This window comes from Mesoplodon mirus (assembly GCF_964341445.2).
Source record: "Mesoplodon mirus genome assembly, chromosome: 4".
Lineage (NCBI taxonomy): Eukaryota > Metazoa > Chordata > Mammalia > Artiodactyla > Ziphiidae > Mesoplodon > Mesoplodon mirus.
Window position 1 is genome coordinate 47,410,668 of NC_138979.1, and position 23,699 is coordinate 47,434,366.

Here is a 23,699-nt window from a genome sequence, read left to right on the forward strand (position 1 = left end):
CATAACAATGTATGATTTATGCCAAGGGACTTCCTACTAATAAATTATTTACAGAAGATACTTTAATTTTAGCAACCAATTTTATCGAAATGGTTAGAAAAATAAAATATATTTCATGACATGAAAATTATATGAAATTCAAATTTCAGTGTCCATAAATAAAGTTATATTGAAACACAGTCATACCCATTCATTCACTTATTGTCTATGGCTGCCTGTGTGCTACAATGGCAGAGCTGATTAGTTGCAACGGAGACCGATGATCCTCAAAGCCTGAATACTTACTATCTTGCCCTTTATATAAAAAATTTGCTGACGCCTGTCCTAATAGGTTTAAATCTTGTAACCAAAACAAGAGATAACAAACAAACCAAACAAACATGATGTATACAATAAAATATGTGTATACCTGGCAAATATATGGCATTTCACCAGGTTTATGATTGTCCTTCATATGTTGTAAAAGAATATGCTCTGTTTCAAATGATAATTCACATATTTTGCAAATGGCTAAAAGTGGGGGAAAAAAGACATTACACCATTTTAAGATATATATACACACATAAGTATTCAATCATTATGTTGTACACCTGAAACTAATACAATGTTATATGTCAATTACACCTCAATTTTTTAAAAACGTATCCTATCGAGGCAAATAAACAAAATCAGATATATACATATGTAATTCATTTTGTACATCTGTATCAACAACAACAACAATAATAGTACTAGTATTGGTGGTGGTGGTAGTGGTGAACAGCTCCATAGTTGTTAACTGTGTGCCATGCACAGTTCTAAGGACTTTACTTACATTAACTCACTCAGTTCCCATCAAAACATTATGAAGCAGGTATTTTTATTATCCCCATTATTCAAATATTAGGTGACCTGTCTGAGATCACATTAAGATCACATATTAAAAGGCAGAGCTTGGATGTGAACCCAAGCTGTCTTGCTCCAAAATCTGTGATTTTAACTACCGTTGGATTTACTTTTCTTATTCAAGTTTAAAAGAAGGGCACTGATTTCATATTTGAAAACTATTATCTGAGGCTTCTAATTTAGTCCCCCACATGTAACGCACAGGTTATTTACCATAGTGAATTATTTACAGAAGGACTTTAATTTCAGTAACTAATTTTATTTAAAAGTTTATATAAGTTAAAAATTAACTTTTTCAACTTTACTCTCAAATTTCAAAGTCATCTTCTTATTCTTATTTTTCTAACACACTTGTTCAGAGTTCAGTAACAAACTTTTCTCAGAGTTTACATTGTTAAAATCAACAATACTCAATACTAAAATGAAATTGTAACTTACTAGAAAATTCATGGGGTGTGTGTGTACTTTCAATGTGACACTGCAGTTGAAATGGTGTGGGAAACTGACGGTAGCAGTGCTGGCAGGTGGTGTGGTTTTCCCAGCTTTCACTGCTCTGCTTCTCAAGTTCCAAATGATGTTTCATGTGGTTCATAAACCTATAAATGATTGTCAACAGGTGCAAAAATTCAGATTTAAAAACAAAAATCTCACAAATAAGTACTTGAATCTAAATCTTAAAATTAGAGATATGATTACTGAAAATAAAATCTCAAAAGTCTTAAAGTCCTCTAGAAAAGTGTGCACTTTAAATAATCACTTTTATTAAGTAACTAAGTAAACATCTTTTCATCCTTGTTTTAAAATAAATAGTTATTATTAATTTGCAATATCACTAATATGCTCTCTTGATCATTTCAGATTACTAAAATTTTTTAAAAGATAAAACAGCAGGTTTCTCCTCCATACAAGAAATACTACTTACATTTTTAAATAAAATACTGAAAGGAAGGAAACTCTACCACCAAAAGCAGCTACAGAGTCATGAGAGAAATCTTTTAAGCTATGAAGATATACATTAAATTCTAGCTGCTTAAAAGACAAATTACTGGTATTTTTACTTGTATCTTGGTTTCTAAATGCATGTAATAGCAATTTTAATGCCTACAATTACAAGAACCTTTTGTCTTATTTAATGATACTGGTTTACTGTTAGCAAAGACTGTTCATTTTAACTTGCAGACTGTGCCCTTTGTAGGCAACGTCCATTTTTCAGTTTTACATTCTGCTATTTCAGCTTCCCTAAAAAGGCTTCTTATGAGCAGGAATTATGACCTTCAACAACCGACAGTGCAATATAAATGGGAGTGCCTATTTAAAGGAGCTTACTGAAGCTTTTTGCTGAATTTGAAAATAAAGTTATTCAATCAAAATAACAATTTTTAGATGGGGTCAACTATTAACAATTACTCATTTTGAGTCACTACAGGAAATAAAATGTTGAAATTAAGTGATAATATCATCAATCTGGATAGCAATCATCATAAAGGTTATAACATTTATTTTTTTTCACACCTCGCACAACACTACTCGTTAGTACAGGTTATGGTACACTTTGAAATATCTTTTAGACTTCCTTTGGTTTTTACACCAGCTCTACAAACACCTATAGGAAATCCTAGTCTTGGCTAAATATTTACGTATAGAGAAAATGTCATGAGCCATTAAACGCTCAGCTTATGACTTTCAGCAAGTAAAATGTATCTAAATAAAATAATTTCTTAACTAGCAAGTTTTCTCTCAATTATTATATGAGCCCTCATCAGGAGCTCATACTACTTAAACCAACAGATGGAAATGAGGGAAACAAAAAAAGCAAACATCTTGCAAGGATATTCACAGAATAAAATAAACCTGTTTTGGGTGACACTCAATGTAGGGAAAAAAAACACCACACGTTGACAGGGCAGAGAACAGAAATCTACAGCTATCAGCTTCTTACCATTCTCTACAAGTATCAATTTACCCTCCCAGTTTTTACTATCAAGGTAAAATATTACTTAACATATTCAATTTCTTTGGTTATAAATTGTTTTCTATTAAGGTTACATTTACTAAACAATCAATATTTCAAAAAATGCTCAATTCCTGGATGTTACCAGATGCTGCCTGCTTAAAATTTCTAGATATTAGGACACTCTAGAAATATTTAACTAGTATTCTGAAACAATAACAAAAAAAAGAAAAATTTTACTTTCATATGTTTAATATTAATGTATTAATCTCAAAGGAAAATTTAAAAAACTGCTGAAATAAATTCTAATATCATATATATATAACATTTAAGAATAACAAAGAACTAAGCAGGGGAGCCATATTTCTATGTATTTTACTATATTAACATGATTTTTCTGGTGTATTTTACTACTAAAATGGTAAAAATATGAAAATAGGGGAAAGAGTTCTATTGTAATATTGTTTCAGTGTTATATCACGAAGTACAATATTTCTTCTGTTAAACTACTGGGACCATTAGCTATTGATGGCTGTTAAAACTTAATAAAAGGGGATAAATGTGAAAACTTGTATGAAATAATATATGTAAAAGAATTTTTAAAACTATAAAGCACTACCATAAAAAATAATTATTATAGGAGTTTATCACAGTGTATTTCAGGGGTTTTCTATATGCTTCTTCTTGGACCCAAGAACTCACAGGAAAATAAAATAAATGCTGGGTCTACAAGTAAACTATAGGTGCCTAAGAATACTAATTACAAATAATAGTCACCAAGGGTAAACATAAAAAGGTATGCATATATATGTACACACACACACATGCCTCAACTGACGGAAGTACACTGACATCTGCAACTTACTTTAAAATGCATAAAAAAACCCAAATAGTTTGAAGGAAGGATGAATAGCTATATGATGAAGCAAATATAGTTAAATGTTAATGATAGAATCAAGATGATAAGTATACAAGTGTCCATTACAAAATATTTTTATATTTGTTGAATGTTGAAAATTTTTATAATAAAATGATGGTAAAAAACCTTACCAAATATAAATGTCAAGCTATGTAACCAATAAAAATATCAATCAGTACGTCTTCTCATTTTATCTTGTAACTAACTCTTTTGTGGGATTCGAGCATTAAACAAGATTAGTATATAAGAGGTCAAACTGGACAAAACATAAATAAGTGGTTCCTCTTGTGGTGTGAAAAAAAATAAAATTCAAAAGCAGCTAAATATGAAAATCATCTCATGAAAATTCCTAGATCACTGATAATATAGGTAAAAGAAGTTAATTTTGTTTTATTTGAAATAAAGTTTGTCCTTTCTTAAGTTATTTTAAAGAAATACAACTAACTGGATCCAAGAGTCAACTCTAAAATATAAGAAAGGACAAAAGCTTTTTAACAAGAGAATATATCTTTGTTCTTAGTGCAAAGTGTTAAAATCTCTTATCTAGAATAATACTTAAAAATGCAAGATAAAGATACAAAATTTATATCTGTAGCATTCCAATATTCAAATAGAAATAAAAATAAGTGCTAACATACCTAATATTATTTTTAAGAATTTTCAAGCAACTGAAGCATTTAAAGGTTGTGTAAGTCTTCTGTTCTTCCTGGACATCTCCTTCATGTTTTCCATAATAAAAGTCATTAACTAACATGATCAGTTTTCCTTTTTCTGAATCAACAGTCTTACTTTGATTTGCTGTACTTGAAAATTCTGTTTTAGCCAGTCCCAAAAAGTTATTTATCATGTCTGGACAACAGTACTGAAAGAGAAAAAACAGAAGTCTTATTTATCTCTTAAAACAATTAGAAACCAAAATAAGGTTCTTTGTTTACAACTAAGGTCAGACCATGTAAAACTATGCTTGGTGATATATCTGGAAAAATATTCACCACAAGCTTGTGGTGCATATACATACTCTCAAAATCTCAAACAATAAACATCTATTATCTTAGTAAAAAAAATTTTTTTAAAGAAAGAAAAGAAAAACCTTAAAACCAGGACTTGACTATTGATCTAATAGTCTTTTCCTTATAATCTGTCTTTTCAGATGTAAATATTTAACAACACTTAAATTAAAACTAAACACTGTTCATATCCATGCCATGACAGAGTATAGAAAGGAAATGAGTTTTACATGCCATAATGTATGTGTTTAACTATATATATACTAAATTTCCTAATATTGGTTGGAACTGGACATTGAGCACAGCTAACCTGCCATTCCTTAGACTCAAGGTGCTAAAAAAATGCACAGGGAAAAAATAAAGAACCATCGGTTATGTCTTGAACGCTTCAACAGTTACATCTTGAAATCTAGAATGCTTATACATTTGACGGGGAAATTTAGTTCCTCATTTGGAAAATGAAGATGTCATATAAACTGGTTCCAATGTGAAATACTTTCATACATGAGCTTTTTTTTTCCCAAAAAGATAATTAATTAATTTATTGTACATAATTTTCAGTTTTAGAATTTCTCTAAGGCAGTTTTACTCAGAGGGCTATCCAAGGAAGACCTGCATTAGAAAAACCAGAAGTGCTTGTCAAAATGCTAATTCCTGGGCCTACTTCAGACCAATAAGCCACAAAGTCTAGAGGTAGGGCCCAGAAATCTGTATTTTTTAACAAGGCACCTATGTAATTCTTTTACAATATAAACCAACTGACTTAAACTCTTCCTAAACACATTATCTCATAAATTAGTAGCAACATAAGAAAGTCTGAAAATCTAAACACAACTCTATTCCATTTCTAAGAATAATAAAATCCACTTCCTCTCCTGCCATATTGAAATGTGACATTATTGGTGAAACTTTCTGTGTCACATGAGAAGCTGGACTTTTGATGCAAGACAGACCTATAATATTTCCTTCGATCGCACTTATTTTGTTCACTTCTCAATTCTGAAACCTACAGAGGAAAAAAACACACACACAAAATCTGAAATAGATCCAAAAGAGAGGAGAAAAAAATACTAAATAAAATGAACTGACAAAAAAGTGACATAATTTATGCTTAGGAGTTAAGGTTGCACCCGTAAGCTAAATTAGGATAAGGGTATTAATTCTCTAAGACAATATGACCCTCTGTAGTCTACCACTCTGAATAAACACAATTGAAATGAAACCACAATAAAAAGAGAGAAATGAGAAAGGTTTTGCTACCTATGTTTCTAGATTCTTAAGACACATAATATTTAAGAGCTCAAACTTAAGAAAGTCACACTGGGGTTTCCCTGGTGGCACAGTGGTTAAGAATCCGCCTGCCAATGCAGGGGACATGGGTTCGAGCCCTGGTCTGGGAAGATCCCACATGCCACGGAGCAACTAAGCCCATGCACCACAACTAGTGAGCCTGCACTCTAGAGCCTGCGAGCCACAACTACTGAAGCCCGTGCACCTAGAACCCGTGCTCTGCAACAGAAGAAGCCACTGCAATGAGAAGCCCACGCACTGCAACAAAGAGTAGCCCCTGCTTGCTGCAACTAGAGAAAGCCTGCTCGCAGCAATGAAGACCCAACACAGCCATAAATAAATAAATAAATAAATAAATAAAATTTATTAAAAAAAAAAAAGTTGCACTGTTACAAAGGACTTTAGAAAGCTAAAGTCAAAAAATGTTGTTTTTGACTTTAAGGACAAATGGAGAAAAGGATGAGTCAGAGTAAACTCACCAACACTATTAGAAAAATGATTTAATATATGTCTTACTACAAATGATGTGTATCAGTAACATCATTTTGATAGACAAAATTCCTCATCTTATCTGCAGTTTTACTATAGGGATGATCTCAAACATCAATTGGAAAAAATTATAATGTACAAAATGACGTAATACAGAATAGTCTCACTAATTAGAAATGTGGGAAATCTTATATACTCAAACGTTAAATCTGGCTTTCAGACTGTAGGAGTTACTCTGAGTCATATTTGAGAATTGATTCTCTTCTGAAATCTATAAAATAATCTATGTAATCTACAGTAGAGTGTGCTGCAAGGTTTATATTCTCCAGAAATGTCTAATTTAGTACATCTATAAACGTTTGTTACTCTAAATACTCATAAATGCATTATAGACGATAAATTGCTTGCTGTTCTTCCAGTTTCTTTTTTGTTCTACAGAAAAGCAAGATAGGACCAGATTTTAAAAATAAACATGCAAATCTCATTCACAATATCGTTTAAACAATGTTTCATATTCCTATAAAATAGCTGAATGATAAACCACTGATAAACAAGAATGGGTGAGGTGCACTGAAGAAGGTTGGGGGATTTAGTAATTGAGAGGACAGTATCTTACAGAAAATATCCAAAAGGCAAGAAAGGAAGTTAAGAAATGAGAACTAGGCTTAGATTTAAAGTTTTATGATAAGACAGAACAAGTGATGGATGGCACGGCTGAGCTACGGCCCAACACTAACTGGTCACCTTTTATTCAGCCCTAGTACCCTTTTGGTTCTAGCCCTTCACTGTAACCCCAGGTTCATCCCTTATTTCCTGGGTTAGTCATTCTGCAAATATTAAACACTTTAATGCCATATACTATAATTTGACAAACAGTAGATAACATCTAAACACCATTCTAATCTTTACTTCTCCCAATAGATATACCATGTTCTGTTGCTTTGTTAGTACCTAAAAATTTAGATGGGATTTCCAGAGCAAAGAAGGGGTACCATTTTTAAATAGTAAAAAAAAACTTCCCATATGGTCATCCTACATAAGTCAACATTTTCCCCTTCTCCTTGTGAGATACATCCAAAAAACCACAACAACCAAATTCCAAAAATTTAATTTTCATTAAAACTCAAAGTCAGATAGAATCCACAGACTCCACAACATATGAAAGCACTACCAAAAGCAGCCAGATCAGGCAGAAGACAGGCAGCTGGAAGCAGACCAGAGAAGTCAAAAGAACCCAATGTTAACAGACCTTAGAAAGTGTCAGGAAAACATATATTCTAAGGTGAAATACACATCATGAAGTGCAAATCTATGTTCTTTGTTTGCAAAACCAAGTGTAGGAGCTGGAGCAAGAAGGACGGCAGAAATTCCTCAAACCTCATTCAGTACAGAGAAACAGAAAAGGAATGCTACATATAAAATCAGACACACAAGTTACACTTACAGGAAGAAGTTGTATAAACCAGCTAATAGGCTGTGAGATTATCCTGGCAACCTATGCTTCCCAAAAGAAGCTTTGTACAAAACAACTAACCCAAGAAAATCTACCTTGTTCAATATGATAGGAACTTACATCTAAACAAAAATAATTTAAGATAAACTGAGGAAGTGTAAAATTCTCACAAAAACACCTTAGAGCAGATGCAGATAAAAATAGGGGCCAAAATTTTTGCCATAAATTTAAAAAAACTTAATGAAGCAACTGTGTCTATTTGGAAGACCAAAAAGCAAAAAGAGATGGCAAGACAAAAAGAAGATATAAAGACTGGCAAAATCAAGAGTAAAAGTAGAGAAAAAAAATAAAACCAGATAGCTAAACACAAATTAGAAAAGTACACTGGTGAACAGATGTTGGAAAATAAAATAAATGAGAAAAGCTTAGTAAATTAAAAGAAGGAGGGAAGGGGAGGGGAGGGGAGGGGAGAGGAGAGGAGAAGAGGGAAGAGAGAAAGAATTAAAAGGATTAGGAAGAAAATCACAAATATGCCAGACAAAGGACATTGAACAAATGAACAAATGAGTACTGGACAACACCCAGCCTCCCAAATAACAAAACAATTGTATGGAATTTAAAGATACAAATCAAGAAAACTGCACTAAAATAAAGGAAGACACAAATTTACAAGCTGAAAGAACATGCTATATGTCAGAGAAGATTGATCCAAAATTCTCAACACGAAGTCACTGCAGAATTATCAGTCTTTCAAAATAAAGAATCCTCTGGACAGCCAGGCAAAAAGAGCAAATCATTTATAAAGGGAAAAATAATTCAAGCTTATCCCAAATTCTTAACAACATTAGATATTGTAAAACAAAAGCAACACCAACAAGATCCTCAAAGTGGGCTCCAACTTTATTATCTGGCCAAACTGTCTTTCATGAATGGACTATAGTCAAACTGTTTTAAACATGAAGGAACTCAAAGAATACTGTTCTCAGGCCCTTCCTGAGGAAATTACTATGGGATGAACTTTAGTCAAACAAGAGATAACCAAAGGAACCATAACAAAAAGACTGGTGATGAGCACTGAATATATTTACTGTGGAAAAGAATTAAAACAAATACGGAAATAAGGTTAAGAAAACTGAATGAAAATGTCATATGCCCTGACAATGGAAAAATGATACAACCAACAAATAAAAACTGAAAGGAGGTAAAAGGACAATAAATATGAGGTCAAGAGAGTTCATAGATTGCTTCACATATGGTAGCAGTACATCAAGGAATATAATTTAGAGCTACCAAATAAAGAAGTGCAGGTATGAGCATTTTCAATATTACAAAGAAATAGTACACTCAGAAAGATAATATTGACTAAAATCAGTAGGAGAGGAGAAGGTAAGGATGGGGTTAAGAATAGGAAATTTAATGCTACTTTAATCAATTTTAATAGTAGAGAATAGCCAAAGGAATAGAAGACTATTGGAATTATATTAACATTAAAATTAGAAGGATAAAAAGGAAAACAAAAATACAACTTCCATAAAAACCCAAATTACATACATGGAAAGCAACAACATAGTGAAAGAAAGAAAGAGAGAGAGAGAGAGAGAGAGAGAGAAAGAGGAAGAAAAGAGCAAAAAATTGTGACAGAACCAAGATCAAATAAACCTATCACATCTATGAAAATAAGTAAATTTAACTCAACTACTGAAACAAAAAAGATTTTCATTATAGGATCACAACTTTCTGCTTAAAGCAAGAGGCATACTTAAAACAAAGCCACTCAGAGGGGTTGAAAATAAAAGGATAAACAAAGAATACACTAGGCAAATAGAAACCAGAAGAAAACAAGGGGTGAGCCTAAAAGGCATTAAACTTTAAGACAAAAAAGGACATTTTATAAAAATGCTAAAGGATGCATTCACAATACAGTTATAAAAGAGATTCATCTGTATCACAAACAATAGCAACAATCTTAAAACAGAATTGCAATATACCAAAAAAATATATTGGTGGTGAAAGATGTGGATTAAGATGTGGTATTTCTCAATCCATGACAGAGCAAGTAAACAAAAAAATAAGTTAAGTTATAGAAATCTAAATAATGTAATTAATAAGCTAGATCTGGTTGATAAATATCAAATTCCCTAAACAGAAATAACGTACCTATCTCCAAGTTAAATAGCCCATACACTTGTCAAAAGGGGAATAATAATAAGTGTTTGGGAGAACTTGAGCTTTTTACCATTAAAAGTTTGAATACCAGTTATGCCAATTAACTGGCTATAAAACAATGAGAAAAATGTCTATCTCAAAGAATTTTCTAAGGATTAAGTGAAATAACGTATTTAAAGCTTAGTAGTCTCACATGGTCTCAGGTAAGTATATTGTTGTTATTATTGTAGCACATTTGAATTATGTTTTAGGTATTCTTCACTGAAAGAAAACATTATTTCTGTGGTACAGTCATCTACTTATCTATAATAAAAGCAAAATAATCATTTACAAATAATCTAAAAATCTTATTTTTTTAAATAGAAATTATTATTGTAAATTATAATTTATGTATAAAATGCATAATCTAGAACATAAAGTCTCCATAATTTTATACTTCCCTGTCCGAGATCTGGTGACTATTCTCTAAGATTTCTTTATGATATAAAGGAATATAATAAATTATTCATAATACATTCAGCTTAGTTCAATAATATGTCTTAGAGCTATCTTCCCATATCATCATTCTAGAGATTCCATCCTTTTTAAAAATGCTGCATAGTGTTTTATTATATGAATATTATATGAAGTTGTGATTGTTTCTAATATGAGTAATCACAAACAATGCTATAACATGTTTTGGAAGTAAAGCTACATTTTGGAAAATGATTGCCAGTCTCACCAGGTACAGTATATATAATGAGCTACAGCTTGTACACAAAACAGAAAAGAAGTAAGAGCACTTGTGTTCACCCGTTTATGCAGAAAGAAGACAAGGGAGGATAGAAAACAAACTAATAAAAATTATTTTCTGGGGCTTCCCTGGTGGCGCAGTGGTTGAGAGTCCGCCTGCCGATGCAGGGGACGCGGGTTCGTGCCCCTGTCCGGGAGGATCCCACATGCCGCGGAGCGGCTGGGCCCGTGAGCCATGGCCGCTGGGCCTGCGCGTCCAGAGCCTGTGCTCCACAACCCGAGACGCCACAAGAGTGAGAGGCCCGCGTAATGCAAAAAAAAAAAAAAAAAAAAAAAAAAAAAAAAAAAAAAATTATTTTCTTTGAGAGTCATACTGGGAACCAGGTAAATAGAGACAGGGATAAGAGTTTTTACTTGTATGCCTTTGTAAACTTTTCAATTTTGAATCATATGACTATTACCTATTCAAATAACTAAAGATAACTAAAGAATTTAGCCCTTTCTTTTTTCCCTATGTCCAAAATGAAATCATGAAAAAACATCAGGTTATCTCATCAAAATATTACATAAATAGGAAAACTGAAAGCACTTGTACAGGTTAATTCTCATATAAGAACAAACCACAAAGTGCAATTATCAGGGAGTACATACTGCGAGCTAGAAGTAGTCACAGATCAAATAGAGTTTTGTATTTAAATAGACTATATTTGAAATTAAAAAGTTCCTTTATTTTTTTCTACTTTTTTTGTAAAATACTGAATTTCAAAAAAGATTTGTCAATCCCTGAAACAGTGAGCAATCCCTGAAACTTTTCCATAGATATTTCTTTACCACTGCATCCTTCTCCTTCCTTTTTTTCTCCATATGATCTACACTGCCTTTTTTCTTGTCTCTTTCCCCCTTCCTTGCATTTATACCGGGCACAGAAGAGGAATACAGGCTATCTTTCCATAGACACAGCAGGGTACTGTAATATCTACCAAAATATTTTAAGTGAAGTGTTACCTAAACCTCCTATTTCATTTGTACTTTGAAAATTTCTTATAATCTAATTTCAGGAGCTTCTTATACCAATAAAAAGCTCAAATTAATTTATAACAATTACACAAACTATATTCTGGACTAAGTTAAAACAATTATTTCATATAAAATCCTCCATCATTTGGAGTTTATGTCTGAGTGCTGAAATTAAAGTAAAACTAAGATTTTCATTGAGTAACATGACACACACATGTTAGTATGAACAAAAAAGATAACTAAAGAACTGTTAACTTATATGAAATATTAAACACATAATAAAATGCCTATTTTTAAGAAGTTTCAAGTATGCATAAGCTACTAAATAAGATATTCTGGACAATGCAATATTTTCATTTAAAGTTAGAATACAATAAGGAGACATTATAATGTATATGAACTTTATTTTTTAAATTTGATGATTCAGAAGAAATTTTTAAATCTTATATGAATACAATCATTATGAATATAAACTTTTACCTAACATATGTAAATACCAATATGAGAATATTTATCTAAAAATCTGAACAAATCATTATTTACTGCAAATCAATCAATATTTTTAGGGATTTGCAAACCTTTTTAAAATTAAATTTTGAAAAAGTTTTACCTTCATGTGGTTTTTCAAAGGATCCAAAAGATTGAAATGAATATTGCATTTTGGACAAGCTCTTGGAAAAGGTGTTCCATTTTTAGATTGATTTGATGAGATATTTGTACCTAAAATAAATTCAAAATATATATAATTCAAAATTCATCACTTTTTAACCTTCAATAACCATTATTGATAGTCTGTACTACAATTTCTATAATTCATATATAAATACTATAATTTCTTTTTTATATGCTACATTTCATATTTACCTTTTGATGGCATAGCCTGGGGAGATGTCACTGAAAGAGATTTAACTGAAGAAAATACAGCTGAGGAATTTGTTCCAGAAACACCTTCACTGGGTTTAGACTTTTTTGGATTAACACTGTTTACTTCAGAAGTAGAAGGACGTTTTGATAAAAATGAACTTTCATTCATACCTATAATGATTTAAATAGTCAGAAATTATTTTTAAAGACTTTATTTAGAACATTGCTTACAACTAAGTAAAAATACTTTGGAGTGAAATTAAATGTAATATAATTGAATTATCAAATCATACAAATAACAATAAATAATGACAAAAATTGATGTGATCAAAAGTTAGGGGATATAAAGAAACTGTATAAATATCTATTACATACTATATATATTCAAATTATTCATAAAATACCATTCTATGTAAGACAATACTAAATATAACGTCAAATAAAGAAATATATAAACAGCTATTATGAAAGAAGGCAGAGCAAGCAAAAAAAAAAAAAGTTAAAGCACATAGAATATGCCAGGGTTCCCACAAAAGAATTAACTTTAGATGCTTAAGTGAGTGAGTTCATTTAAAAAGAACAAAAATCCAAAAATTTAGAGAGACACTTTAGAAGCTTTTTATTTAATGACTTAATGAAAAGTTAGTTTTGTCCACCTAACTAAGAAGTGGTCTACTCATGGCTTTAGGTTATATTATCCATTTATTCCTACATACAAAGTGGAAACTACTAATCTTGAATGATAAAACCTCATTCATTCATGTGAAAGGGTTCATAATAGAAGGAGTTAGTATTATACTATGGTTTTCAAATTATCTTCCCCAGAGCTTAATGGGCTCCTCTCAGGGAATACACTGGGTGTGTTTGACAGAGGAACTCTGATTTTATATTTTATTGATTAGACTTTTGCATAAAATTTTGTTTTTACAGGGATTTCATTCCTAAATGAAGTCTTAGTTTGAAAACTATAACCTTTTTGCTGAAGGATTTTAGCCTTATTCAGAGCATTAGCAAGGGAAATGGGGATATTTAGGCTATAACCAGGCTGGGTAACAAGGATTTTAAAACTGCACATCATATTCTAATGCTCCCAACTGTACACTAAAAGTAGAAGCAGTAAATACACTAGAAATATTCCAGGCTTTTAAACCAGACAGGATAAGTTCAAATCCAGGCTCTGTCACTGATAGCTATGTATTCTTGGCTTATTTAATTAACTTCTCTGAGCCTCAGTTTGTTCTTTTATAAAGTAAGAGTTATAATACCTTATTTTATACAGCGCTTTTAAGATCAAATAAGATACTGTATTTAAAACACCGAACACAATATTTGGTACAAAGAAGGCATTCAATAATAAATGAAAGCTGTTATCATTACTAAAAAAATTTCATATCTTACTTTTAAAAGCAACCAACACAACATCTAGTACATAGAAAGCATTAATAATAAAAAAACAGCTATTATCATTACTAATAAAATATTTTATATCTTAACTTACTTCAGAGGGGAAAAATTATTGTAACAGATTCACCTGTCAGCTTTTTAATAAGGAGAAATATGCCCAGAAAATAAGAGTATTACAGTAGTTGGCTCCTCTGTTTCATCCTTTGAGATAAAATAAAAATGATTTTTTTTTCTATCTTCAAAGCATGTGATTACTGACGGCTATACTATGGGAACTTGGGAAACATTTTGTGTAATCACAGTAGCATTCTTGTGAGATGCTGAGGTTACCTGAAAAGCTAATGAGTGCTGGTATTTTGGATTAATATTCTGATTATATAGTAGGCTAGACAGTACATCGGACTTTTATTATAAGTATTTTTTAACATAAGAAATAAAATTACTCTGAATTTAAGAGTTTTAAATTCTGACCCTTTAACTTATCTCTATTGTCTTTGGTTTGTATTGTTTCCCAGTCAACACCTCTATCTCGGCCAGTAAAAGTCCTGTTCTCATTCAAGATCAAACTCAAACCCAGTTCTCTCCAAATATCCATGATCACTTGACCTTGATCAGTTAATGCTACTGAACATATTGCACCTGTTACCATTCATAACAAATATTTGTTGTAGAGTCCTTTAAAGCTTATAATGCATTTCACGTTTTATTTATCTTATTTGGGCTTCAGAAAGCCCTAACTGAAATAGAGCAAGAATTAAAATTATATCTACAAATGGCTGATTGAAGGTCTGGAGAATGAATGCATTAAATAAGAAAAATAAAATCTCCATTTTAATAGTATGAGAAAACTGAAGTGTAAAGACATGCTAAAGGCTACAAAAATCTTAAGAATAGTAGTTCAAATCTACAGACTAAAGTTTCTCTGCAGAAAAAAACTTAGGAGAGCAGGAGTCACTGTCCTTAGTCCCAAGAAGTTTCAAGAACTCAGACTTTCTCTATAAATAAAGTTGATGTGTTTCGTAAAACCAGACTTAAGACAATTATTTTTTCTCCTTGTTTCTTTTGGTTCTTACCTATTTTACTAACTAGTTTTTTACAAATATGTAGGTGATACCCGAAGAAATGAATATCAACTAAATATTATCTAAATGGAAAAACATTTTAGGTACTGATATTACTATTAAAAAAATCAGGAAGCATTTGGTAAATTTTCCACACTGATTTATTAGTGAATAATCTAAAAATTCCCCCAAATCTCTATTTAGTCAAATATCTGAAATATATCAAAATTGCTAGTATACAAAGCATAATTGCCTGTACAAGGAATTTGCAACTAGATAAAATTCTTTCATAACACACTAATTTATTTTAGGTTAATTAAGAACTCTGTTAATAGTATATAATAAAAGTAACTTCTTCAATAGGGAAATTTCATTGCTCCTTCAATAGGCATTTACTGAGTAATGATTATAGACAAATTTAGTGCAGCCACTTTATAACAGCACTCTGTAATCATATTTTATACCTAAATCGTTTATTGAATATAAACACACTAACCTAATTGAGAATTTAACTATAACCATACACTTTTCCATACTAGTGGCCATAGAACCTAATAAATATTCCTTTTAACAGAGTATTTAGGATATCAGAGGACTTCGCTAACTTATAGATATTATTTTAAGATATTTCTCAAAAACAGAAATATAGATCAATGGAACAGGACAGAAAGCCCAGAAATAAACCCACGCACCTATTGTCAATTAATCTGTGACAAAGGAGGCAAGAATATACAATGGAGAAAAGACAGACTCTTCAATAAGTGGTGCTGGGAAAACTGGACAGCTACACGTAAAAGAATGAAATTAGAACATTCTCTAACATCATACACAAAAATAAACTCAAAATGGATCAAAGACCTAAATGGAAGGCCAGACACTATAAAACTCTTAGAGGAAAACAGGAAGAATACTCTTTGACATAAATTGTAGCAATATCTTTTTTGATCCACCTCCTAGAGTAATGAAAATAAAAACCAAAACAATGAGACCTAATTAAATTTAAAACCTTCTGCACAGCAAAGGAAACCATAAATAAAATGAAAAGACAACCCACAGAATGGGAGAAAATATTTGCAAACTAAGCAATGAACAAGGGATTAATCGCCAAAATATACAAACAACTCACGCAGCTCTATGTCAAAAAAAACAAACAACCTAATCAAAAAATGGGCAGAAGATCTAAATAGACATTTCTCCAAAGAAGACATACAGATGGCTAAAAAGCACATGAAAAGATCCTCAACATCACTAATAATCAGAGAAATGCAAATCAAAACTACAATGAGGTATCACCCACACCGGTCAGAATGGCCATCATCAAAAAGTTTACAAACAATGAATGCTGGAGAGGGTGTGGAGAAAAGGGAAGACTCCTACATTATTGATGGGAATGTAAATTGGTATAACCATTACGGAGAACAGTATGGAGGTTCCTTAAAAAAATAAAAATAGAGTTACCATATGATCCAGCAATCCCACTCCTAGGCATATATCTGGAGGAAACCATACTTTGAAAAGATACATGCACCCCAATGTTCAGTGCAGTGCTATTTACAATAGCCAAGACATCAAAGCAACCTAAATGTCCATCAACAGAGGAATGGATAAAAAAGATGTGGTACATATATATGATGGAATATTACTCAGCCATAAAAAGAACGAAATAATGCCATTTGCAGCAACATGGATGGACCTAGAGATTATCATACTAAGTGAAGTAAGTCAGACAAAAACAAATATCATATGATATCATTCATATGTGGAATCTAATTTTTAAAAATGATACAAATGAACTTATTTACAAAACAGAAACAGACTTACAGATATCGAAAACAAACTTATGGTTACCAAAAGGGAAACGTGGTGGGGAGGGATAAATCAGGATCTTGGGATGAACATACACACACTATTATATATCAGACAGATAACCAACAAGGACCTACTGTATAGCACAGGGAACTCTACTCAGTATTCTGTGATAAACTATATGAGAAAAGAATCTAAAAAAGAATGAATATATGTATATGTATAACATCACTTTGTTGTACACCTGAAACTAACACAACATTGTAAATCAACTCTGCTCCAATAAAATTAAAATAAAAAAATAAAAATAAAGATTTTTTCAGCCCATGTTTAATGCCAAGTGCGAACAAGGTCAAAGTTGGTTAGCCTACTTAATTAACAGGAAGAAATAAAATATTCTATTAGTAAATAAGATTTCATTTAAAACCATCAAAAAAGGCATTCGAGAACTATTAGCGCCATTACACCTTACAACATGTGAAAAACTTAACTTGAAGGCATGGACTTCAAAACAGAAAGTCAATTCCATATGCATATTCATCAAGTTTCTTTTTCTAATTTTTTGAAAAAGTGCTGAAACCAACCTGCTATAGAAAGTGTTGGTCCTCCTTGGTAAAGTGGTAATCCTGTATCCTGGGTCAAGTCAAACAGTAACTCTGAAGAATTATTAGAAACAACTCGTGATGACTTCGTTACATAACCCTGTTAAAATATTTCAAAGGAAGAACATTACATATATTCAACATAATTATAATTATTTTGTTTCATAAGCTTTTTTTTTTTTTTTTTTTTTTTTGCGGTACGCGGGCCCCTCACTGCCGCGGCCTCTCCCACTGCGGACCACAGGCTCCGGATACACAGGCCCAGCAGCCATGGCTCACGGGCCCAGCCGCTCCGCGGCATGCGGGATCCTCCCGGACCGGGGCACGAACCCGTGTCCCCTGCATCGGCAGGCAGACTCTCAACCACTGCGCCACCAGGGAAGCCCTCATAAGCTTTTATAAAGGTAAATTTAACTGTATGCCAATATTATAAGGATAACCTTTGATGACTCCATTACTAGTAAGTTATAAAACACAAAGGCAATTACTACTATTATGCCAAAATTATCATCTACTAAAACTGAAAGCAACCTATTACTTAGAGCTGGCTTGTTCCTGACTAGTCAATTAAAATGGGGGAAAAATTCTAGCCTGATTTTTTTTTCAAGGTAAAAGAAACATACAAACCCATTTTAAATCAGTAAGATTGATACACTTCAGAGAGTCAGTAAAAATGCAGGATTCCTATCAAAGAGCAAATAATAGAACTTACCAAAATCTTTGGGTAAAAGCAAGGAAAAATATATGTAAATATTCTGACATATGTACAATTTTAGAAGCTTCTATACCTCTATAAACCCCACAGATGGGGCTTTTCTGGTGGCGCAGTGGTTGGGAGTCCGCCTGCCGATGCAGGGGACGCGGGTTCGTGCCCCGGTCCGGGAGGATCCCACATGCCCCAGAACGGCTGAGCCTGTGGGCCATGGCCGCTGAGCCTGCACGTCCGGAGCCTGTGGTCCGCAGTGGGAGAGGCCACAACGGTGAGAGGCCCGCATACCGCAAAACAAACAAACAAACAAACAAGCAAACAAAAAACCCACAGATAAAAATATCAGGGCAAACATACTGGGAATTAATCTGCAGTATGGTGCATCAGGGTTAAGGATGAACATATCACATGATATGAGTTTTGGGATCGTCTTTACTGGCAAAATTTATAAGCCAAGTCTAAGAAAGAAAACTAATGGGTCCCCCCTCCTCCCAGCACCCTACGGAAAGCCATGCTGGGCCAGGCAATCTCCCACCTCTTAGGTCAAATACAAAACTGCCAGGTCAGCAGGGTGAACAAACAAGAAAGCTAGGCACACAGGGTTTAGAATGGAAGCTGTTTATAGGAATGATCTGGGACACCTGTTCCATTCCTGAAGAGCTTGGAGCTCAAGGAAAGTTTCAGCCCTTCCATCAGGAGAAAGTGTGGTCCCAGTTAACAGGAAGATATCAAGAGTGAAAAGTATGAAATGAATCATAATGTAGTCAAATATAAGATAGTATAAATTTATATGTTAGCACACACATATATTAATATAAATAATCATAAAATGTGGTCAATATAATTTAGGGATATATATGTATTCTAGAACTATTATATATTAAATATACTGATACACACACACAAAAATAGATCCCAATTCTGTTTATAAAAGACCATCATTGTACAGAGTGAGCTCTCATTAGAGTGATTTTGGACCATTCTACGAGTCATAATATATAACAAGCAAAAGCTCTAAGATTTAACAAGACTTAAAGATCAAAAGGGAAAAAGTCACTTTAAGAGAAAAATGGGCAAAGGGCATAAACTGAGGCACTTCAAAAGCAAAAAAAAAAAACTTTTTTCCCAACTTACTAGTCAAAGAAATGCAAATAAAGACAATGGCAATTACATAACACAAAATAATTGCCACTTCTCTTGAAAGTATCAAGGTCATAATAGACAAAGAGTAAGTAACTGTAGAAAAATATGAGGAGAGTAAGAAGAAATAACAAACTGTTAAGGTGTGATCCTAAATAGGATGCTGGGAACGAAAAATGACATTAATGGACGAACTGGTAAAATTCAAATAAGGTCTGCAATTTAGTTTTGATAAGTAAAATGTTAGCATTAGGGATATTGTATTATACTTCCTATAAGTCTAAAATTAGTTTGAAATAAAATTAATCAATTAAAAAATAATGATAACATATACTACTGGCAAAACAGAAGCTATATTTAGGTATAACTTTTCCACATGAAAATTTTGGCAGCAGCTATCACAGGCTTTATATTAGTTCACATCCTTTCACCCAACGATTCCACTTTAAAAATTTATAGTAAGGAAGTGAAAATGTTTATTGGAGAATTATTTTTAACAGCAAAAAATTAAAATCTTTATGTCCAACAATAGAAAAATGGTTAAATAAATTAAAAGATTACCATGCAACCACTAATATGTTTTTGAGAAATATCCAGTGACACATTCCTAGTAGAATGTTCAGTGAAAAAAGAGAAATACGCATCTGTGTATATAGTTTGGTTCTGACTGATATAATCTATATTGTTTGAAGGGGGAAAAAAATCAAAATACAGTATGTACACTTCTTTCTAAACTTTCCCAACAAAATACATATTATTTCAAAATACAAACAGGAAGGTTTTGCTTATTTTATGCTTATAAATTAAGGGACAAATAAGTTTTAAGAATTTTGGTTTACTACTAACTTTTCTATTGACATGAGTTTGTCCATAGGAAGTTATAGAAACAAAATATGGGTGAAGGGAGTCAAAGTGTATAAGCTTCCAGTTATAAAATAAATAAATCATGGGGATGTGAAGTTCAGCATGGTGACTAAAGTTAGTAATGCTGTACTGCATATGTGAAAGTTACTAAGAGAGATCTTAAAATTTCTCATCACAAGAAAAAAATTCTGTAATGACGTATGGTGACTGACTTTAACTAGACTTACTGTGGTGATCATTTCACAATATATACAAATATTGAATCATTATGCTGTACATCTGAAACAAATATGCTGTATGTCAACTACACCTCAATAAAAAATTTTTTCTTAATTTAAAAAAGACATAAGCCTTCCTCACCACACGCTGCACACATTGCAGATCTGTGACTAAATAAATGATTGTTGCTGTTTAAAAAAAAAGAAGTTGTTATGGAAACGGGTATCGAAGTAATCCAAGCCACTCAAAGAATTTGAAGCCTAACAGGCAGATATTTGCATTTGAGCCTTAACGTGCAACATTCAAAAAAAAAAAAAAATCTGTGATGCCATATAACTTAATTGTAACCAAGCACAATCTTGCTTCAAGATATTTTCTTCAAATATTTACACTTAAAAAATGGATAACATTCACCTACATTTTCTAAAACAGTTCTTTAACAGAAGTACAAAGTTAATACTGTTAAACACTTTCCTAGGAAATAACTCTGGCTAATGTAAGCACCACAGTTTCAGAGAGCAGGCACACATTATTCAACAATACCTGGTAGACTAGACTTCCTGAGTGGCGCAGTGGATGAGAATCCACCTGCCAATGCAGGGGACATGGGTTCGATCCCTGGTCTGGGAAGATCCCACATGTTGGCGAAGCAACTAAGCCCATGCGCCACAACTACTGAGCCTGCACTCTAGAGCCCATGAGCCACAACTACTGAGCCCGCGTGCTGCAACCACTGAAGCCTGTGTGCCTAGAGCCCATGCTCCATAACCAGAGAAGCCACCACAAGAAGCCTGCGCACCGCAATGAAGAGTAGCCCCCACTCGCCACAACTAGAGAAAGTCTGCATGCAGCAGGGAGAACCCAATGCAGCCAAAAATAAATTTTAAAAACTTAAAAAAAAAAAGTAACTGGTTAAAATAATTATCCAACATGGAATTTTTAATGTCTCCTAAAACTGTTCAGAAAGATATCAAACACAACCGTAAGGGGAGAATGGGTGCTAGACTGGGATCCAGAAAATCCACACATTTATTTAGCTACAAAACCTCGGGCAAGTCACTTCTGAACTTGAAGTTATTCACCCTTCACACCTAAAAAACAAGCCACAGTCATATTTTAAATATACTGGCACTTCATGGTTCACTGCATGTATTAAATCAAGTAGTTGTCACAACAGTACTAATAAAGACCTTATACCCCATTTTATAAGTAGGTGAACTAAGGTTAGGTGTGGTTATGCAAGGTTCCCAATACAGCCCCACTTATTATTGATGGAGCTGTAATTAGAAGTTGGGTCTAATTACAAAGCCTATGCCCTTAAGCTATATCACACTGACTTTTTAAATGATAACAATATATCCCCACTACCTGAAACAGATTTGAAAGAGACACTGAAGTATAGAGATGTTACATGAAAAAGTAAATATACACGTACACACAAAACATGACATAAAATGAAAAACTATAATTTATTAAAAGCAGTGGCTTCCAAAATTCACAGTAAATAATTTCCTTACATAGCATCCTCAATTCATTCCAGAATGTCATTCTTATCTGTGCACATTAGAATCACCTGGAGAGCTTTTCAAACTGTATTACTTCCAAGAACCATCCACCCAGACCAACTGACAAAATTTCGCCCTTTAAAAACTCCCCAAGATCTAGAGCTATCAATTGAGGTGTTTTGATTTAAAAACTATGCCCACAAAAGTAAAACATTTTGAGTTAGAAAAAGCCCTAGTTTCTAACTTTTATAACACCAAAGATATCACCCCTCACTTTATTTTTTTTCTCCCTGGGTCCAATGTTGGAAAGATTTTTATCTATCAAACTGAATTAAATAATAAAGTTTCGGGCTTCCCTGGTGGCGCAGTGGTTGGGAGTCCGCCTGCCGATGCAGGGGAGTCGGGTTCGTGCCCCGGTCCGGGGGGATCCCACGTGCCGCGGAGCGGATGGGCCCGTGGGCCATGGCCGCTGGGCCTGCGCGTCGGGAGCCTGTGCTCCGCGGCGGGAGAGGCCGCGGCGGTGGGAGGCCCGCGTACCGCAAGAAAAAAAATAATAATAATAAAGTTTCTTTTTCCGGTTTTCTATCCTCCCAAATGCCAAACAGCTTACAATACTAATGAGAAACCTACCAAGTTAATTTGATTCCACTAATAACAAAGAATCTTTACATTTTGGGTAGCTTACCATCTTAGGATCCAAGATTGAGAGTCAGCAGTCTGGGTAAAATTATCTCTCATTTTAGAAATGAAGAAAATGAGGCTCAGAGAGGTTTTGCCAATGCTTTAGTTAAGAACAAGGCAGAATCAGCATTCAAGTCTCTTGCTTCAATCTTAAGTTATTTAAACTACTAGTCCAGGGCTCATATCAATATTATTATTTCAGAATGATAAAACTACAGAAAAGATTTGGGGTGGGGGTGGTATTTGCCCAAAGATACTCTTATTTTTTATGATAATGACCTCTTCAAAATATACGTGGGGGCAGAGTTTATTTAGCCAGAGATTTTTCTTTTCATGTAAATAAAATTAAATTTAATAAGTCTTCTATGAAAGATATACCTCAAATATCAATTTTTAGTGGTAACAAATATGTAGATTACTTTGTAGTAATATGATATAAAGTGAAGGAAAAATGGATTAGTCATACCAAAAATATCTGGATTCAATTCTGGTTTTGAAATTGAATATTTGCAAGAAAATTTATAGGTGCTTTGGTAGTTGTTTCACTTATTGTAAAAAGAACAAATATTTTAGGGGAAATTTACTATTTCTGTAAGGCCAATGCCAAATAGCTTATGAAGCATGAAAAAAAACCAATGAGTTAATTCAATTCCAGTAGCAAAGAATCTTCACATTTTGGGTAACTTTTTGTTTGAGTACTCTAACTCCTTGGTTTCAGAACCCCTTTATACATTGAAAAATTACTGAGGACCCAAAAGAATTTTTATTTAGGTAGGTTATATCTACTGATATTTACCATATTAGAGATTAAAACAGAGAAATTTTTTAAATATTTATTAATTTCATTTTAAACAATAATAAATCCATTACAGATTAACATAAATAACATTTTGTAAAAAATGGCTTATCTAGCAAACACAAAAAAATCAGTGAAA

General features: G+C 32.8%; 1 protein-coding gene across 10 annotated transcripts in view; it reads right to left on the bottom strand.

The window, feature by feature from the left end:
• ZNF280D (zinc finger protein 280D) overlaps positions 1-23,699 on the bottom strand; it is a 121,918-nt gene that overhangs the window by 66,851 nt on the left and 31,368 nt on the right. For all 10 annotated transcript variants that reach the window (XM_082616668.1, XM_082616670.1, XM_082616665.1 and 7 more), the window contains 6 exons: positions 17,629-17,746; positions 12,774-12,944; positions 12,520-12,629; positions 4,394-4,617; positions 1,324-1,481; positions 410-510 (listed from right to left, as the gene is read on the bottom strand). In XM_082616668.1, coding sequence (XP_082472794.1) covers positions 410-510; positions 1,324-1,481; positions 4,394-4,617; positions 12,520-12,629; positions 12,774-12,944; positions 17,629-17,746 — 882 coding nt within the window. The remainder of the gene's footprint in view (positions 1-409; positions 511-1,323; positions 1,482-4,393; positions 4,618-12,519; positions 12,630-12,773; positions 12,945-17,628; positions 17,747-23,699) is intronic.